Genomic DNA, 18,265 nt, shown 5'->3' with positions numbered 1-18,265 from the left:
AGGAGGAGAGAGAGGAGCAGCTGCTGAATGAATACAAATACAGAGTGATGCACTGAGGACAATCACCACTGTCCCCCAAAGCTCCACACCGCAGTGAGTAGCTGTTGTTCTGCATTTTCAACAACAGGTGGCACTGTTTCCAAAGGTCTCCCTCTGACTGAAGCAAGCAACAACTCCACAGCCAGGAATGACACAGAGAGACACAGATCTTTAATACCAAAGTGGCTGTGGAGAAGCCAGCTATGAAGGTTTTTAAGGCTTTAGTGGGCTCTGATCAACATTTTTGGAGCGTGCTTATCAAAACGACACAGTCATCAAATAACTGCTAAACAGGCCAAAAAGTAGATCCACAGAATGTAACACTGAATGATTATGAGGCCAAAAACAACATTTTAACCCTCGTATTGTCTTCCCATCTATGCACCTTTTGTCTTCCCGGGTCAAAATTGACCCGGTCTGGTTTGACTGCTTGTAAAGCATGAAGTATAAAATAATCATCAAATTCTGTGTTGAACCTTTTTAGTCAACTTGTTTCCAACACATCAACATATATTTTACACTTATTTTTGTAATGTATGATATAATAGATGTAATTTATAAAAAACTACACTTCATTTTTGATTAAAAAAAACCAGAAATTCTGATTATTCTGACTATGGTTATGATCTGAGGCACATAAATTGATGTATTATCACAGACTGGCATATGTCAAAGTTTAGTCAGGACACTGTTTTGAAATAATGTAAAATTTTTTAATCGCAGCAAATAGTCACACCTGTTGTTCTCCCGGGTCAAAATTGAGCTGGTGTGGTTTGACTGTTTATAAAGCATGAAGTATAAATGTGTGTGTGTACGTGTGCGTGTGTGTGTGTGTGTGTGTGTTGATTGTACTGGAAAGCACAATAGTATGATCCATTATACCACTTGTTGTGGCCGGGTCAAATTTGACCGGGAAGACCACAGATGCTTTACATTTTAATAAAACACACATTATTCAAAGAATATAGTCATAATTAATTTTACTTGCAAAGAGCATAGTCTGGAACCATCCATGTCATTTTCAAGCAATTATATCAGAGAAAACCACAGTTATGATATGCAAACACTTGAAAACGGGTCAAAACAGGAGGGTTAAACAGCAGAGAAATGCTCCCGATTCCAAATATATATACACACCAAATTTAACCACCTGTCAGCTGGACATGAGATAGAAGGAATGGATCTTAATACAGCCTGTTTTTCTTCTTAAAGTTTTAGAAATCACTTATTACCAAATTCACCAAGTTTGACTCACTGTGCTGATCAGCAGACTTGCAGTATTGTCTGTCAGGAGGAATGGCATTGATGCATCCACACGTGTTGTTAATGATGCTGTCGCAGGATCCGTACAGGAAACACTGGTCACATGACCAACGATACTGATCCTCACATCTGCACTGGGAACCACCGCTGCTCAGAGAGCAAACTGGAGACAGAAACTCGAGATGACTTTCATCCATGAAGAAACCTCATGTTTCCAAAACATCAAACAGCAGTGAAAACAGACAGGATTCTGCAGTGGACGCCACTGTGAACGCAGTTCATCTCTGCAGCCACAAACAGAGGCTGAAACTCGACCATGCAAAGAGGAAACAGGATGTAAATCAGATCCAGAAACTGTTGAGCAGCTGAAATCAAACATCAAGCAAGAGCAGGAAAACACTCCACTTTCAGAGTGACAGCAGTCTGTCTCCTTACAGACTGCTGGTAAAAGAAGAGGTGATGCAGCAGAGTGATAAACATGAGCCTGACCCAACGTTTGAAACGTGTTGCTGCCATCAGATCCCTCTCTCTTTTTTTATACTAGCTTTAAAATATCATACCTGAGGGTTGTAATATAGGATAAACACATATTTCACATACTTACTGTATGAAAACTCTGAATAAAGTAAACCAAAATGAAAGAAGGTGTCAGCTGTACCTGTAGAAATACTGATGTCTGAGATCTGTGTGTGTTCGCTGATGCTGATGGGGAAACTGATGTTGCTCAGAATGGTCCTCAGTTGATTTATTAACGCAGCATCCGAGACGTTCAACTCGACGGAAATCAGGTATTCGTAAAGAACAGGAGGAGCTGTGATGAGAGAATTCAAAAGGAATAGATGAACTACAGCTGCTGTATCACACGCGGTCAGTACTGTGCTCATCTGTCTGTGTTTTCACAAATGAAATGTTGCCTTACTAGTTGGTGAAGGAGTTGTTGTGAGAGGACACGTTGTAAAGTCTGTAATCAGGAGGAGAGAGAGGAGCAGCTGCTGAATGAATACAAATACAGAGTGATGCACTGAGGACAATCACCACTGTCCCCCAAAGCTCCACACCGCAGTGAGTAGCTGTTGTTCTGCATTTTCAACAACAGGTGGCACTGTTTCCAAAGGTCTCCCTCTGACTGAAGCAAGCAACAACTCCACAGCCAGGAATGACACAGAGAGACACAGATCTTTAATACCAAAGTGGCTGTGGAGAAGCCAGCTATGAAGGTTTTCAAGGCTTTAGTGGGCTCTGATCAACATTTTTGGAGCGTGCTTATCAAAACGACACAGTCATCAAATAACTGCTAAACAGGCCAAAAAGTAGATCCACAGAATGTAACACTGAATGATTATGAGGCCAAAAACAACATTTTAACCCTCGTATTGTCTTCCCATCTATGCACCTTTTGTCTTCCCGGGTCAAAATTGACCCGGTCTGGTTTGACTGCTTGTAAAGCATGAAGTATAAAATAATCATCAAATTCTGTGTTGAACCTTTTTAGTCAACTTGTTTCCAACACATCAACATATATTTTACACTTATTTTTGTAATGTATGATATAATAGATGCAATTTATAAAAAACTACACTTCATTTTTGATTTAAAAAAAACAGAAATTCTGATTATTTTGACTATGGTTATGATCTGAGGCACATAAATTGATGTATTATCACAGACTGGCATATGTCAAAGTTTAGTCAGGACACTGTTTTGAAATAATGTAAATTTTTTAATGGCAGCAAATAGTCACACCTGTTGTTCTCCCGGGTCAAAATTGACCCGGCGTGGTTTGACTGTTTATAAAGCATGAAGTATAAATGTGTGTGTGTGTGTGTGTGTGTGTGTGTGTGTGTGTTTATTGTACTGGAAAGCACAATAGTATGATCCATTATACCACTTGTTGTGGCCAGGTCAAATTTGACCGGGAAGACCACAGATGCTATACATTTTAATAAAACACACATAATTCAAAGAATATAGTCATAATTAACATTACTTGCAAAGAGCATAGTCTGGAACCATCCATGTCATTTTCAAGCAATTATATCAGAGAAAACCACAGTTATGATATGCAAACACTTGAAAACGGGTCAAAACAGGAGGGTTAAACAGCAGAGAAATGCTCCCGATTCCAAATATATATACACACCAAATTCAACCACCTGTCAGCTGGACATGAGATAGAAGGAATGGATCTTAATACAGCCTGTTTTTCTTCTTAAAGTTTTCGAAATCACTTATCACCAAATTCACCAAGTTTGACTCACTGTGCTGATCAGCAGACTTGCAGTATTGTCTGTCAGGAGGAATGGCATTGATGCATCCACACGTGTTGTTAATGATGCTGTCGCAGGATCCGTACAGGAAACACTGGTCACATGACCAACGATACTGATCCTCACATCTGCACTGGGAACCACCGCTGCTCAGAGAGCAAACTGGAGACAGAAACTCACGTTGACTTTCATCCATGAAGAAACCTCATGTTTCCAAAACATCAAACAGCAGTGAAAACAGACAGGATTCTGCAGTGGACGCCACTGTGAACGCAGTTCATCTCTGCAGCCACAAACAGAGGCTGAAACTCGACCATGCAAAGAGGAAACAGCATGCAAACCAGATCCAGAAACTGTTGAGCAGCTGAAATCAAACATCAGGCAAGAGCAGGAAAACACTCCACTTTCAGAGTGACAGCAGTCTGTCTCCTTACAGACTGCTGGTAAAAGAAGAGGTGATGCAGCAGAGTGATAAACATGAGCCTGACCCAACGTTTGAAACATGTTGCTGCCATCAGATCCCTCTCTCTCTTTTTTATACTAGCTTTAAAATATCATACCGAGGGTTGTAATATAGGATCAACACATATTTCACATACTTACTGTATGAAAACTCTGAATAAAGTAAACCAAAATGAAAGAAGGTGTCAGCTGTACCTGTAGAAATACTGATGTCTGAGATCTGTGTGTGGTCGCTGATGCTGATGGGGAAACTGATGTTGCTCAGAATGGTCCTCAGTTGATTTATTAACGCAGCATCCGAGACGTTCAACTCGACGGAAATCAGGTATTCGTAAAGAACAGGAGGAGCTGTGATGAGAGAATTCAAAAGGAATAGATGAACTACAGCTGCTGTATCACACGCGGTCAGTACTGTGCTCATCTGTCTGTGTTTTCACAAATGAAATGTTGCCTTACTAGTTGGTGAAGGAGTTGTTGTGAGAGGACACGTTGTAAAGTCTGTAATCAGGAGGAGAGAGAGGAGCAGCTGCTGAATGAATACAAATACAGAGTGATGCACTGAGGACAATCACCACTGTCCCCCAAAGCTCCACACCGCAGTGAGTAGCTGTTGTTCTGCATTTTCAACAACAGGTGGCACTGTTTCCAAAGGTCTCCCTCTGACTGAAGCAAGCAACAACTCCACAGCCAGGAATGACACAGAGAGACACAGATCTTTAATACCAAAGTGGCTGTGGAGAAGCCAGCTATGAAGGTTTTCAAGGCTTTAGTGGGCTCTGATCAACATTTTTGGAGCGTGCTTATCAAAACGACACAGTCATCAAATAACTGCTTAACAGGCCAAAAAGTAGATCCACAGAATGTAACACTGAATGATTATGAGGCCAAAAACAACATTTTAACCCTCGTATTGTCTTCCCATCTATGCACCTTTTGTCTTCCCGGGTCAAAATTGACCCGGTCTGGTTTGACTGCTTGTAAAGCATGAAGTATAAAATAATCATCAAATTCTGTGTTGAACCTTTTTAGTCAACTTGTTTCCAACACATCAACATATATTTTACACTTATTTTTGTAATGTATGATATAATAGATGTAATTTATAAAAAACTACACTTCATTTTTGATTAAAAAAAACCAGAAATTCTGATTATTTTGACTATGGTTATGATCTGAGGCACATAAATTGATGTATTATCACAGACTGGCATATGTCAAAGTTTAGTCAGGACACTGTTTTGAAATAATGTAAAATTTTTTAATGGCAGCAAATAGTCACACCTGTTGTTCTCCCGGGTCAAAATTGACCCGGCGTGGTTTGACTGTTTATAAAGCATGAAGTATAAATGTGTGTGTGTGTGTGTGTGTGTGTGTGTGTGTGTGTGTGTGTGTGTTTATTGTACTGGAAAGCACAATAGTATGATCCATTATACCACTTGTTGTGGCCGGGTCAAATTTGACCGGGAAGACCACAGATGCTTTACATTTTAATAAAACACACATAATTCAAAGAATATAGTCATAATTAACATTACTTGCAAAGAGCATAGTCTGGAACCATCCATGTCATTTTCAAGCAATTATATCAGAGAAAACCACAGTTATGATATGCAAACACTTGAAAACGGGTCAAAACAGGAGGGTTAAACAGCAGAGAAATGCTCCCGATTCCAAATATATATACACACCAAATTCAACCACCTGTCAGCTGGACATGAGATAGAAGGAATGGATCTTAATACAGCCTGTTTTTCTTCTTAAAGTTTTAGAAATCACTTATCACCAAATTCACCAAGTTTGACTCACTGTGCTGATCAGCAGACTTGCAGTATTGTCTGTCAGGAGGAATGGCATTGATGCATCCACACGTGTTGTTAATGATGCTGTCGCAGGATCCGTACAGGAAACACTGGTCACATGACCAACGATACTGATCCTCACATCTGCACTGGGAACCACCGCTGCTCAGAGAGCAAACTGGAGACAGAAACTCACGATGACTTTCATCCATGAAGAAACCTCATGTTTCCAAAACATCAAACAGCAGTGAAAACAGACAGGATTCTGCAGTGGACGCCACTGTGAACGCAGTTCATCTCTGCAGCCACAAACAGAGGCTGAAACTCGACCATGCAAAGAGGAAACAGCATGCAAACCAGATCCAGAAACTGTTGAGCAGCTGAAATCAAACATCAGGCAAGAGCAGGAAAACACTCCACTTTCAGAGTGACAGCAGTCTGTCTCCTTACAGACTGCTGGTAAAAGAAGAGGTGATGCAGCAGAGTGATAAACATGAGCCTGACCCAACGTTTGAAACGTGTTGCTGCCATCAGATCTCTCTCTCTCTTTTTTATACTAGCTTTAAAATATCATACCTGAGGGTTGTAATATAGGATAAACACATATTTCACATACTTACTGTATGAAAACTCTGAATAAAGTAAACCAAAATGAAAGAAGGTGTCAGCTGTACCTGTAGAAATACTGATGTCTGAGATCTGTGTGTGGTCGCTGATGCTGATGGGGAAACTGATGTTGCTCAGAATGGTCCTCAGTTGATTTATTAACGCAGCATCCGAGACGTTCAACTCGACGGAAATCAGGTATTCGTAAAGAACAGGAGGAGCTGCAGAGGCAGAAAACAAAACAATACGACAACTGAACTCATGTCAAGAGAAAAAGTGCAATAGAAATCAAGTGGATCATCGATAAAAAAAGATTCTTCTTCATGTGTTTTCTTTTTAGCTTTAAACCAGCAGCATCTTCTCGGCTTTACCTGTTGATGGTGTTGTCGTAGGACACACCGAAAAGTCTGTAGACAGAAAGAAGGATTTGACAAAGACAAAAAATGATTTAAAAGATAAAGTTCAAGTATGGGCACTTTTCAAAAAGAGGTATTTTTGAGACAAAACAAAAAGAAGAAAAAGCTCACTGAAATAAAATAACTTATAAACAAGAACATACTGTAGCAAAGGAGGGTCACATTGTCTCAATCAGTTTCAACATATATATCAAACAGACAATGTTTTACAGACAGTAAAGGATTTGGACATTAAAACTGAGATTGTGCAGCCACAGTACTCACTTTGATGGCGTACTGACTGACAAATCTGTCCGTCTGTGGGAAGAGCTTTAATGCACCCACACGTGCTGCTTGTATCACCATCACATTTCCCATAGGTGGCACACTTGTCGCACGGCCAAAGGTAGTGATCCTCACAGCGGCACTGGAACTCAGAGCCATCTGTGCTGCAGACTTTTTAAAAGAACACGTTTGCTCTCAAAACTGTAAACAATACAACACACCCTCTGAGGGTTAAAATGTGTTTTCTTACCTGTGGTGATATCAGCAGCTGAGATGTTTACTTGCAGGCCGAGTTGGATGGGGAAACTGATATTTGTCAAGGTGTTTCTCAGTCGATCGACATCTGTCGTGTTCACCTCAATGAAGATCTGGTATTCATAAACAACTGGAGGCACTGGTGGAAAAGAAGAATTTGGGGCATTATGTCACGTGATGACAGCTGAAGCAACTCCATTTGCTGAATGAGGACTGCGAGATGCAGCTCAGAATGCCAGTGCAGTACGTGCACCTATGCTATTGAGTGTAGTCCTACACCAGGCGCATGTAAAATATTAGGTCAACTTCAGTTAAAGAAAAAAAAAGTTAAAAATCACATGAAGGCTTGGGCTATTTTATCACTTTTCTAATAACCACATACAGATTCCTGTGCCAAGTATTATATTGTGACCAGTAAATATTATGTCAATTTGTGTGATTTTGATTGTGTTGATTTCAGCTTTAAGTTTCCAGTGGGCAAAAAGCAGTTTACTACAATACTGAAAGACGCAGTGTTTTTCATAGAATAGAAGATAATAGAATGAAAATGTAAAAAAGTCTGAAATATCACCTTTCTTTGGCTGGCAGTATCGCCCATCGGATGGAATACTGTTGATACACCCACACGTGTCATTGGTGATCTCATCACAGGCTCCGTACGTACTACAGTTTCTATATGACCAGACGTACTGATCCTCACATCTGCACTGGTAGTTGGTTCCATTTGGGTAACACACTAAACAATAACAACAAAACACACATGTAAACTAAGAGAGGACATCTGAGAGACAGAGAGAGAGAGAAGGTGTCACGAGATATGCAGTTGTTTAATAGACCCACAGCCGACTCACATGTATTTTACACTTGGTTGAGAACTATAAGTAAAATGAAGCACAGTTATCAGATCAATCATTGATTGGCCACCTGTGGTAGGTCTGGGCAGGGTGAGGTCCCCTATGCTGCCCACTGATCACAGATTTTATATTGTTCCTTGTTGAACTTTAACCTGGATGTTTGCACAGGCCATGCTAGCACGTCGCCTGTGAAGCCCAGGAAGTACATTTCTGTTGACATACAGTGCAGTTCATAAGTGCCTGGATGGTGATACATTTTCTATTCTGTTGGCTCTGTACTCCAGCTCACTTTCAGTTCAAACAGTCCTTTAGGTTCAAGTGCTGGTTATCTTCAAAGGTATTTCAACATGCAGCATGGCAATGAACTGGCCATTATTCCTCCACTGTTTACCCAGTCTGAAAGTAAACCTCATCAAATCAAAGTGGAAATCCAGCAACTTATCCTTAATGGTAACTGTTTCTGGTCTGATGTGCCGGACCAGAAATCCAAAACGCCTGAAACTGTGTGGTTACAGACTGCGCTGCAATTTTGTCGTGAAGCATTAACTTGGCCACGCCTCGTGCTATTAACATATTAAAGGCTTGCATTCAACGAGCAAGTTTAAAGATTGTTTGTCACACTAGCTCACACTGAACCAGAAGGAATGTTCACAGGAAATCTAGCACATTTTTTGACAAGTAATTGAATTGAAGTAAATGATTTCATAGTGCTGCAGTTTGATCATAGGATTGATATTGCAAGAGAGAAGAACATTTACAACTGTGTCTCGTCAGAATATCAAACATAAGTTATATTAGGTTATATTCATTTTGTTTGTATCCGAACATCATGTATCCGAGGGCTGACCCTTGTGTGGCCCCTGTTTCAACAGATTAATAACTGCCAATGGAAACATAGATGGTCAGAAGTGGATTATTTATTATTATTAATAATTAAGTTATTATTTTTCCCAAAAAGGTGAGATTATGGCATGCTTTTGAGAGGCAGGTTCAGACCCATGTTGTATGGGTCTTAATATTTAATATAATGTGTAAAAACAATGAGAGACAAACTTGAACACTTCAAGGTCGAGAGAGCAGGTGCACGGCTAAGATGCTGTATCACTTCCTCCAGATATCTGAAGTTAATAGGTGACAAATTACACTTGATTTTGCATTGATGCAAAGGTGGACTGATCAGAGGGATTCTTATCAGAAACTATCTTTAACATGAGAAATGTTTCAATGAAAGAAACCAGTAATATACACAGAAAATCATCAGGAAGTGATATGAAGGAATAAATCACTAAGTCAACTGTGGGGAAAAACAGCACGGCGCATTAGCAACCGTGTTGTTCAGATCAGAAGAACCTCCGCTCTTACCTGTGGTGAGGTCAATGTGTGTGACGTTCAGGGTGGGACCCAAGGTCAGGGAAAAGCTGCCGTTCTTCAGGAGGCTCCTAAGGTAGTCCACTGTCTGCAGATCTGTAACATTCAGCTCCACATCCACGGTGTACTCAACCTCACCTAGCAGCGCTGTAGGACAAATACAACATGACTTACAGGATTTTTAATTTTTTTTTGTCATTGGAATATCTGTCAAAAACTCATTTAACTTAACAAGAAACTAGGTTCAGTTCCTTGTGGAGGTCTTAAGCCAGACAGTTTACTGAGCACGGGGTTATAGCATATAATTATGTATGTTTTTGTCTTCTGTTTGGTGCTGAGCGGTAGTCTATGGTAGCTTCACTAGCTTTACGTTGTATGTATATGTCTTTGCTAAAAACAGCCACCCGTTGCCTCTGGAACCAAGCCTTCAGTGGTGAGACAAGACCACATCAGTACAGTTGCAGGACTGAAATCAAAACAGTGAGCTGAAAGACAATAAAACACTCGACACAAGTTGAGAGGAAATGCAGAGTAAGTTCTCATGTGATCCATTGTTAATATAAAAGTATGGATTATAGCAGCTTAAACTCACCTGTTGGGGATGAATGCAGTTTATTGTACTGAATTAACATGCACTGGATTGCACTGAATTGAACTGAACTGACCCATGGCAGACTATTACGCCCCTTCTGGTCAATGCTGGGAATTAGCAAGAACAAGACATGATGCCTCTGAAGTCTTTGCAGTTAGATTTAATAATAAATTCTAACTAGGTTACCTGAAATTGGCTGGCAGACCTGGCCATCATCTGGAATGGCATTGATGCATTTACAGGCCCCACCAGAAATGTAGTCACAGGCTCCGTACGAGACGCAGATGCTGTATGGCCAGGCAAACTGTTCCTCACATCTACACTGGAAGCCAGCGCCAGTTGACGAGCACACTGTCAGAAGCAAAGAACAGTGTTTTTCTGCTTTCAACCTGTCATCGCGTTGTTCAAAGAGGGCCAGGATTGCTGCTCACCTGTTGTGATGCTAATGTCAGAGATATTTGTCTTGTTATCCAGTTGTATGGGGAAACTTGTAGCATTCAAAGAGGACCAGAACTGCTCAAATGTTTCGACATCAGAAGCGTTCACCACAACATCAATCGTGTAATTCCATTGGCCTGGAAGTGCTGCAAAAAATGTACGAAAAAAACAAACAATGTGAATTTTTGACATCCACACATATACAAGATATTAAAGTAGGAGGGCGATATTTTAGGAAATATTCTTAATAAGCTTCTTGCAGAGAATTACATGAGAAGATCGATACTGCACTCATGTCTTCATGTTGAATACAAAGCTAAAACTATGTGCTAGCTTAGCTTAGCATAAAGACTGAAAATAGGGGAAAACTAGTCTGGCTCTGGTGAAAAATTCTCCCAACCAGCACTTTGAAAGCTCATTTATTAGCATGTTGTTTTGCGTTTGTTTAATCTGTTAAAGCTAAAAAAACAAGTTGTGGTTTTAAGCGGGGCTTCGTCCTGGACTGTGTATTGGCTTAGTGCAGTCCTGGACAGTTTGCTGACAAGTCTCAAGACCAGCTGTTTCCCCCAAACTAGAAAAGTCAAGCTGAGCTAATCGGACAGAGAGTGGTATCAGTCTTCTCACATAGCTCTCAACGAGAAATCAAATAAGTGTATTTTCCAAAATGTTGAATAATTCATTTCCATTTAATTTTTCCATATTAATTATTAAGACAAACCACTCCTTTTCTCCCGGGTGTGAGGTAGAATGTGTTGTTCTTCAGGGTGTACCTGGAACAGCAATTACAAAAAACCTCAGATCATCAGGTTCATATAATTGCTTTGTGTTTATATCCAAACCTGTTATTAGGCACAAGTCCCATATTTTCTGTTCATTATCGTAAACACAGTGGACCTACCGGTAAAGCCGGACTTGAAAATTCAACGAAGTTATCTGTTTCCAAAATAATAAGGGTCGCCAGAAGGACAAAGATTGTCAAGCCATGCTTTAATATTGCCATTCCTTTCGAGACAGGTGGAGAAGGACAGAGGAAAAAACAAGAATTTACTAAATGCGTTGTTTCCCAGCTTATTGCTTGTATTGTTACACAGACAATGGCTACGGAACAGAAGAAAGCCAAGCCAATTATTATCATCAAACTTAATAATTATCTCATCACATCAATGCTGTTCATATATTTACCAGCTTTGTCATTAAAATTTCCAGGTGTTCCAGGTGAGGCTGGTCTGCATTTTAAGCCATGCACTTTGAAACTTGTCTATACCAGGTACACTGATGGGAGATAATCCTGCTAAAGGACATTTTCTCTGTTATTCTACCTCCAAAATCTATGTCTTGTAAAGTGAAACTGAAATGAATGATCCGGAATAAAGTTCGAGCCACCAAGAAGAAATTACATTTTATGGACTTCTGTGTGGTGAGAGTACCCCTGTATCAATGTTCTTCAGGGGGGATGAATGAGTTTTTGGTTCAGCCTCACAGTGTTGGTTCTGTACTGTGTGCGCAAGTACTGAAAACAGTTCCTCGTATCACTTAAAATCACATTCTTGGGCAACAAACCAATTGTAGCATAAGGATTCGCTTTGTGGTGCCTGTTACCTGAGAACTCTGTACGTGACTCATGTAGCACAACAAACGGAGCGCTGAGGGTACCGCACTACCTGCTCGCCTGGTCGTTTGTCATCACCGCAAACTGACACGGCAAATGTAATTTATTTTGGATCATCATTTTCATGAGGCATCTCAACACATATGTGCTGTTTGTAATGGCTAGCCAAGACCACTCAAGTTGTCATTAATAGCAGTTTCTTATATTTCCTATTGACATATTATACTCAATAAAATACAGTTTCTGCTAACGTGAGTTAATCATGTGAGGGCAAAAGAGCAGTAGGATTCACCTCAAAATATTCTCTAAATTAATGAGATGTTAGTCATTCACCTTGTGGGTTTTTTTTAATGATTTCATTTTTACAAGTCAAGTAAACAAACTCATCAGTCTATGCTGCGTGTAACTGTTATTTCTTTTTTAGGGGCTATCCTTTGCCGTGAAGCGTGCGGAAGCTGCCAGTGACTCAGCAAGTGTTGAAAACACATGAACAGGAATGAGTGCCGAGTGGGAATAAGTGCTAGCTTTAGCATGGGAAGCTAACTAGCTTCTACTTTCTGACAGTGGAATACAAACTAAGCAGCACGTTGGGTCAAACATTAATTGTTACAACAGTGCAGATGTCTTAAATCACTAACAGTACGCCTTCATAATCACTGCTTGTACAAGGTAGAAAATAATGTTATTTCATACATTCTTTAACATGCTCCACTCAGTGAAGTAACTATGTTAGCTAACAACATGTCTCCTCACAATGTAATGTTATTTTGCTACATAGAGAGTTTCTTTAGAGAGAGATCTGAAAAACCAGGGCCAATAAAACACAGGCGCTGACCCGTCCGTGCTCCTGACTGACATCCAAGCCAGCAACTACTTTTTCTTATCACGACACAATACGCAAAAAGCCTCGCGTTCTTTTCCGGTATACGCACCTTCAGCGGCTTGTCCCCTTCAAGCTAACTTTAGCTGCACTGGACAGAGAAGCACACCGGCGTAATGTTTCTCATTTTTGAGAGGCCGGAGTCGATACCTGCGAGTGAGAAAGGAGTGGAGAAACTTCAGAAACCGAGGGGAGTACATGTGGTTGAGTGTTTTTCCACTGGCACACGCGTTTCCTCGTTTGGCCCAAGTCTGCATCTAGACAGCCCGTAGTGCTGTGATTTGACACAAAGACATGATGTGTACTGTTCGTACTGTCATGTCAGTGAGGAAATTAATGGCAGTGACAGAGATGTTATTAGTGTGCGGGAAGTTCCCAGGTACAGCACTTCAAGTCTAACTAGTCTTCCTCGGATGCTTGCACTTTTTCTTGGCGTGACAGTCGGGGAGAAAACGTTGCTGATGTTACATCAGTGGCAGCCTCCTCATTCTCTCCCCCGATCTTTACTGGATATAGCACATGCAGAGATGTCAGCAGCAAGAATGCATGATGCCAAACAATCAATCATTACTCTGAGAATATTGTTAATATGATATCGACTCCATTTAAAACTACAAAGGCCAATTGTAATGCAGATTGGTTTGCTGCCAGAGATGGGTGAGGCATGAGGGTTAATTGTTGTGTATTTGCAGCCTGTTCTCATTCCCAGAGCCCAACAGAGGGCCCGCTCTGAAATCACGAGCGAGCAGCAAAATGAGATTTTGAACACTTACTGATTGTCATCATTTTTGCGTCTGATGGTGCAAAAATCTCATCAGACACACAATTTGTATCATTTTGTATACTATACAGTAGAAAAGTTTACACATATATGGACTCAGCCATCTCATTATCATGCAGACATTAGGAGAATTTGAAACGTGGCAAGGAAAAGAAGAGATGTTGCTTGGGGAAAAACAGGAATTAGATAAATGATCAAAAAATAGGAAAACTAAGGAAAACTTGAAAACTAAACAAACCGGTGGAAGATAATATAGTCGAGTTTTTTATGTAATTTAACAATTGGTGAAAAGAAAAAGCTTTTTTTACTACCTGATTGCAGATAAATGGAAAAGCATGAAGGTTTCTGTTTATTTTTACACTCCATTTTAATCAGTCTGAGCCTGAGATTCAGATGATTCTGTCATTAACGGACTTAAAATGACCAAACAGCAAGTCCCATGTAAGCTCACGGCAGTGATGGCCTCTGTCGCACAGTAGCGTAATAAATAAACTGTTTATACAGTCTTCACTAAGAGGTCAGTGGATAATCTCAAGCCTTTATGTTACTGGGGAAAAGCTGACAGTGGTATCTGATTTCTGATATCTAGCTGTAACAACTGATTCTAATCTTACATTTGAAAATGTAGGAAGTTGGCAATAAATGGAATAAAGTTCAACTTGTCAAATTTCTGCCATGTCACAAACTGTCTAAACACTAAGGCAGCAACACTGCATTTCAATGCCCTGATGATGTCATATCTGTCATACTGTTTGACTCGATGGGCACCAGCCTCCTGTACACTCAAGCCTGTACAGTCACTAACAGGCTCCTTATGAATGCTTATCACTATTTTTACTGCCTCAGAAATAATTATTAACTTAGCCGGGACAATATTATAAAATTCAAATATGCAAATCTGCATGGCTCTGCAGCTGTCATTACACCTGCCCAAACACTGCAGCTGAACATTAGCCAAGAAGGATAAACTGGCACTGGCCCTGTAACTTTAAATAGTATGAATACATAAATAAAGTTTCCCTCGAAAAATACTTACCTAATCTCTAAACAAAAAAAAAGGAATTAATAAATAAACCATATTCCCACAGTACTGTTCAAAGTGCTTCACGAGTGGCCATTAAAAATATTCATAACAAAGGTTTAGATAAGAAAAGTGCAGTATATGATGGAGTGGTAGAGACTTTCTCTTCAGGTATATTGTTGTTTTATTTCCTATTCTGAAGTGCTTCCTGTTCCTGGCTGATGACAGATACATAGTTTGTGAAAATCATACAGCTGCGCTTCGATCTTCAGTCGTTTGTAATGTTAGAATGGGGGGTTGGGGTTTTAAAGAATATTCGACTGCTATTAATACTATAATCTTTTTTCATGTTATGCAAGATCAGATTTATTATACACAAACATTTACCTATATAAATATAAATATTTAGCATATATCCATGCGTATTTGATATAGTAGTTACTGTGTCACTTTGATGTGCAATACCAGTAAACTGCATTATTGGTTTTGTACCATTACATTTATATGCAGAGTTTTACAGTGAAGTTAAAGTAAAAACTTAATTTTACTATACTGTTTGTACACTTATTACACTTAAGAATCAGCCTCATGTTGAAAATACAAGTGTCAGTACTGCAGTGCAAACTGCAGATTTTTTAATAGACTAAAGTGTAAAAAACAGCACTGCTACTGATAAACATATATAAAAGGTAAACCTGCTGATATATCACAAATAAATCAAACATCAGAATAAGTATATTCTATCTTTCAGAAACAATGTTGTTTCCTTTGATCAACTTTGATGTCAAGGAATAATTGTCTGTTCGTATTGCCTCAGTCCACATTGCATTGATAACAGCACTAAGCCAACAATAATTTCACAGAAAACACGCAGCAAACTGCAGCCCAAGTCAACAAAGCTGGTGCAGATAAGTCAAAGCAAACAGAATATCAGGGAGAACTATTTCGCTGTGACCTCAATCATTTCACACCCTCACACACAAACATTTAGAAAGCTAAAGTTTGCTGAAAAGGCACCGCATAATAAGCAGAAAAGAGGTCACGCTGTGAACGGCTACAACTCAGTGAGCCTGTTCCTGAAAAACACAGACATTTTAAAGCGTATTCAGCAAAGACAGGCCAACTTTCTTACCTTAACTCTGTTTTCATCTCTCTTCTGCTGTAATCGTCCCGTCTGTGTTCAGCAAACCCTCTTCACTGCGGCAGCATGCAGGGTGTAGAGGCTGTCAGCCTGTAGGTGGAACTATGGGAAACATGCTGCGTGAAAAACTTCCTGAAACACAGTAAGGGACACACATTGCTGGCAGTGGTTCAACAGGTTTAATTATTTCTCCAGTTTCCTTGTCTGATTTTATCAGCTGACTGTTTTTTTTTCATTACGTGTGGAACAAAGATGATAGCCTCACCCCAGAAGAATGGTTTAGCAGATTATTGAAAAAAAGAAAATAAAACCTGAGATGGTAACACAAACCACCAGGGAGACGTTAAATCAGTGTTCAACACAGCGGCAGCTAAATGCACTGTAAAGTGTGGCAGGCAGGGCTGCCAATTAATGCGCAGGTGATTCACTTTAATTCTGTATGCAGAGTGGAGTTTTTTATTATCAAAGTTAACAGAAAGGAGGTTGTTCTTTTAATGCTGTCTATGTATGTAGGGATGATTTCAGTATAGCCAAGCAGTCACAAAATTGTACAAGAGGTGACGCCTGAAATATTAAGCCTGCTGGAAAGCAAACAAAGCCGAGAACAGTCAACAGCAGACAGCAAGTCCCCCAAATCTCAACAATGCATCCCAAACAAGCTCATCTAAGTTACGTGCATATTGTGGAGCACGTTCAACGTGTTCTGTCAGCATCCCCTTTATAGCAGACCCTCAGTAGTTTCCTCTGTTGCAGCGTGTGCAGTAAATGAAGGTTTAGCATGAACAGTTAGCATGCTTTTGTGTCTTCCCTGACAGGTGGAGAGGTGCTTTCTGTTAAAAGTGACACATTGCATTGCAGGACGTTGTTCACGCCATGGATACTACTCTCTTTTTCATTCCCCTTGGGGAATATTTTGATGTCAATATACATTTTATTAATTTTAGACTGAGAATACAGACACTCAAAAAAAAAAAATTAAGGCTAATGCACCAGGTAGCACATAGGGGATTTTGACATGTCTTTTGATATCGTCTGTGTTGTACGTGCAGCGTGTTCACTCGTTTGTACTCATCATTGATTGAGTTGGACGTCGGCATTAGCTGATTCTGGGGCGTTATGACCACAGCTGAGAACATTTCTTTGCACACCGTCTCATCGCATCGCCGCTGTCTCTTGTGAAGCTCAGTGCGATGCAATTTCAGGAGGAGAAGAGCTTCACAAAGCCTGTACAAGCTTGTACATTTGACACATGGTCCAGTTCAGAACTGGGTGGAGATACCTTGTTTGTCTATAAACACTGCAGAGCCAAGCCTGGAAGACGGCTGGGCCTGCTGTCATTAGTTTAAATGCAGTTAAAGGTTTAGGAGGGTTTAGACCTGTGCGGTTTGTAGTGTTGGGGGTGATGCGTTACAAAGCAACACATGGCTGGAATCGCAATACATTTGTCTGTAATGCAGTAATGTAGCACATTACTGGTCCTATATTCAGGTATTACAATACAATTGATGTTATATCCTGAAACCTTTTTATTTAGAAGCAGTTACAGTCTACTGCCAGCATCTTGACTCTCCTGAGCATGTTAATGAGCCTCCTGGGGCTGGTTGTTACAACTTTACTATCGACTGGTGTTACTTTATTAAAGAGCTTAAAGAAACATTCTGTGTGCGCTCTCCTCATTAAGACAGATACATTGAATTCGAGACTGTCCTCACAAGAAGAACGCCAGCATCATCCATCCATCAGCAAGAGCCCCACTGGTAGAAGTAATAATGACAACAGATGGTCACCAAAAAATGTGAGGCCACTGTTTGTTTCCCTAACTTTAGCTGCGTATTTAAGTGTGTTATTGTAACCATGAAAGATTATTGCATTATCCCATCATAAAACCTCGCTAAACTTAAACTTAAAGTAATTTTTCCAGCAGTGATTTGTAACTGTTTTGAAGGACAAACAACGTTTTGTCATTTATTTTGGAGGACTAGTTGCGCTGCAGGCATGGTCTGTTGCTGCATGGTCTTTCTGGTCTTCCACATGTCTCACTTGGTTTATTCATATTGTAGCCCCATGCCAAGCCTTCTTTCAACTTGTAGGGTGGTCTTCCCTTGTGCTTGCTACTAACAACTCCTATAGTAGCTTCAGAGAGCAATGGGAGCAAGGATGAAAGTGTAGCTACGACTGGGTCCACAGTCATTGTTGCAGAGCTGCAGAGG

The 18,265-nt window shown here is 40.2% G+C and overlaps 1 protein-coding gene across 3 annotated transcripts in view; it reads right to left on the bottom strand.

The window, feature by feature from the left end:
• The window catches only part of LOC121621685 (uncharacterized threonine-rich GPI-anchored glycoprotein PJ4664.02-like), a 44,210-nt gene extending 28,120 nt beyond the window's left edge, over window positions 1–16,090 (bottom strand). For all 3 annotated transcript variants that reach the window (XM_041958243.1, XM_041958245.1, XM_041958244.1), the window contains exons 1-19: window positions 16,047–16,090; window positions 13,165–13,262; window positions 11,522–11,625; window positions 11,342–11,393; window positions 10,617–10,769; window positions 10,372–10,536; window positions 9,588–9,740; window positions 7,943–8,107; window positions 7,367–7,510; window positions 7,117–7,287; window positions 6,808–6,843; window positions 6,505–6,657; window positions 5,838–6,008; window positions 4,488–4,529; window positions 4,227–4,379; window positions 3,561–3,731; window positions 2,222–2,263; window positions 1,961–2,113; window positions 1,295–1,465 (exon numbers count right to left, since the gene is read on the bottom strand). In XM_041958243.1, the coding sequence (XP_041814177.1) occupies window positions 1,295–1,465; window positions 1,961–2,113; window positions 2,222–2,263; window positions 3,561–3,731; window positions 4,227–4,379; window positions 4,488–4,529; window positions 5,838–6,008; window positions 6,505–6,657; window positions 6,808–6,843; window positions 7,117–7,287; window positions 7,367–7,510; window positions 7,943–8,107; window positions 9,588–9,740; window positions 10,372–10,536; window positions 10,617–10,769; window positions 11,342–11,393; window positions 11,522–11,623 (2,197 nt within the window). In that variant the 5' untranslated portion in view covers window positions 11,624–11,625; window positions 13,165–13,262; window positions 16,047–16,090. The remainder of the gene's footprint in view (window positions 1–1,294; window positions 1,466–1,960; window positions 2,114–2,221; window positions 2,264–3,560; window positions 3,732–4,226; window positions 4,380–4,487; window positions 4,530–5,837; window positions 6,009–6,504; window positions 6,658–6,807; window positions 6,844–7,116; window positions 7,288–7,366; window positions 7,511–7,942; window positions 8,108–9,587; window positions 9,741–10,371; window positions 10,537–10,616; window positions 10,770–11,341; window positions 11,394–11,521; window positions 11,626–13,164; window positions 13,263–16,046) is intronic.
• Window positions 16,091–18,265: the final 2,175 nt, after the last annotated feature.

The sequence above is a fragment of the Chelmon rostratus genome, chromosome 18 (genome assembly GCF_017976325.1).
Source record: "Chelmon rostratus isolate fCheRos1 chromosome 18, fCheRos1.pri, whole genome shotgun sequence".
Taxonomy (NCBI): domain Eukaryota; kingdom Metazoa; phylum Chordata; class Actinopteri; order Chaetodontiformes; family Chaetodontidae; genus Chelmon; species Chelmon rostratus.
Note: the sequence above shows the minus strand (reverse complement) of the source record. Positions and strands in the feature narration are given on the sequence as shown.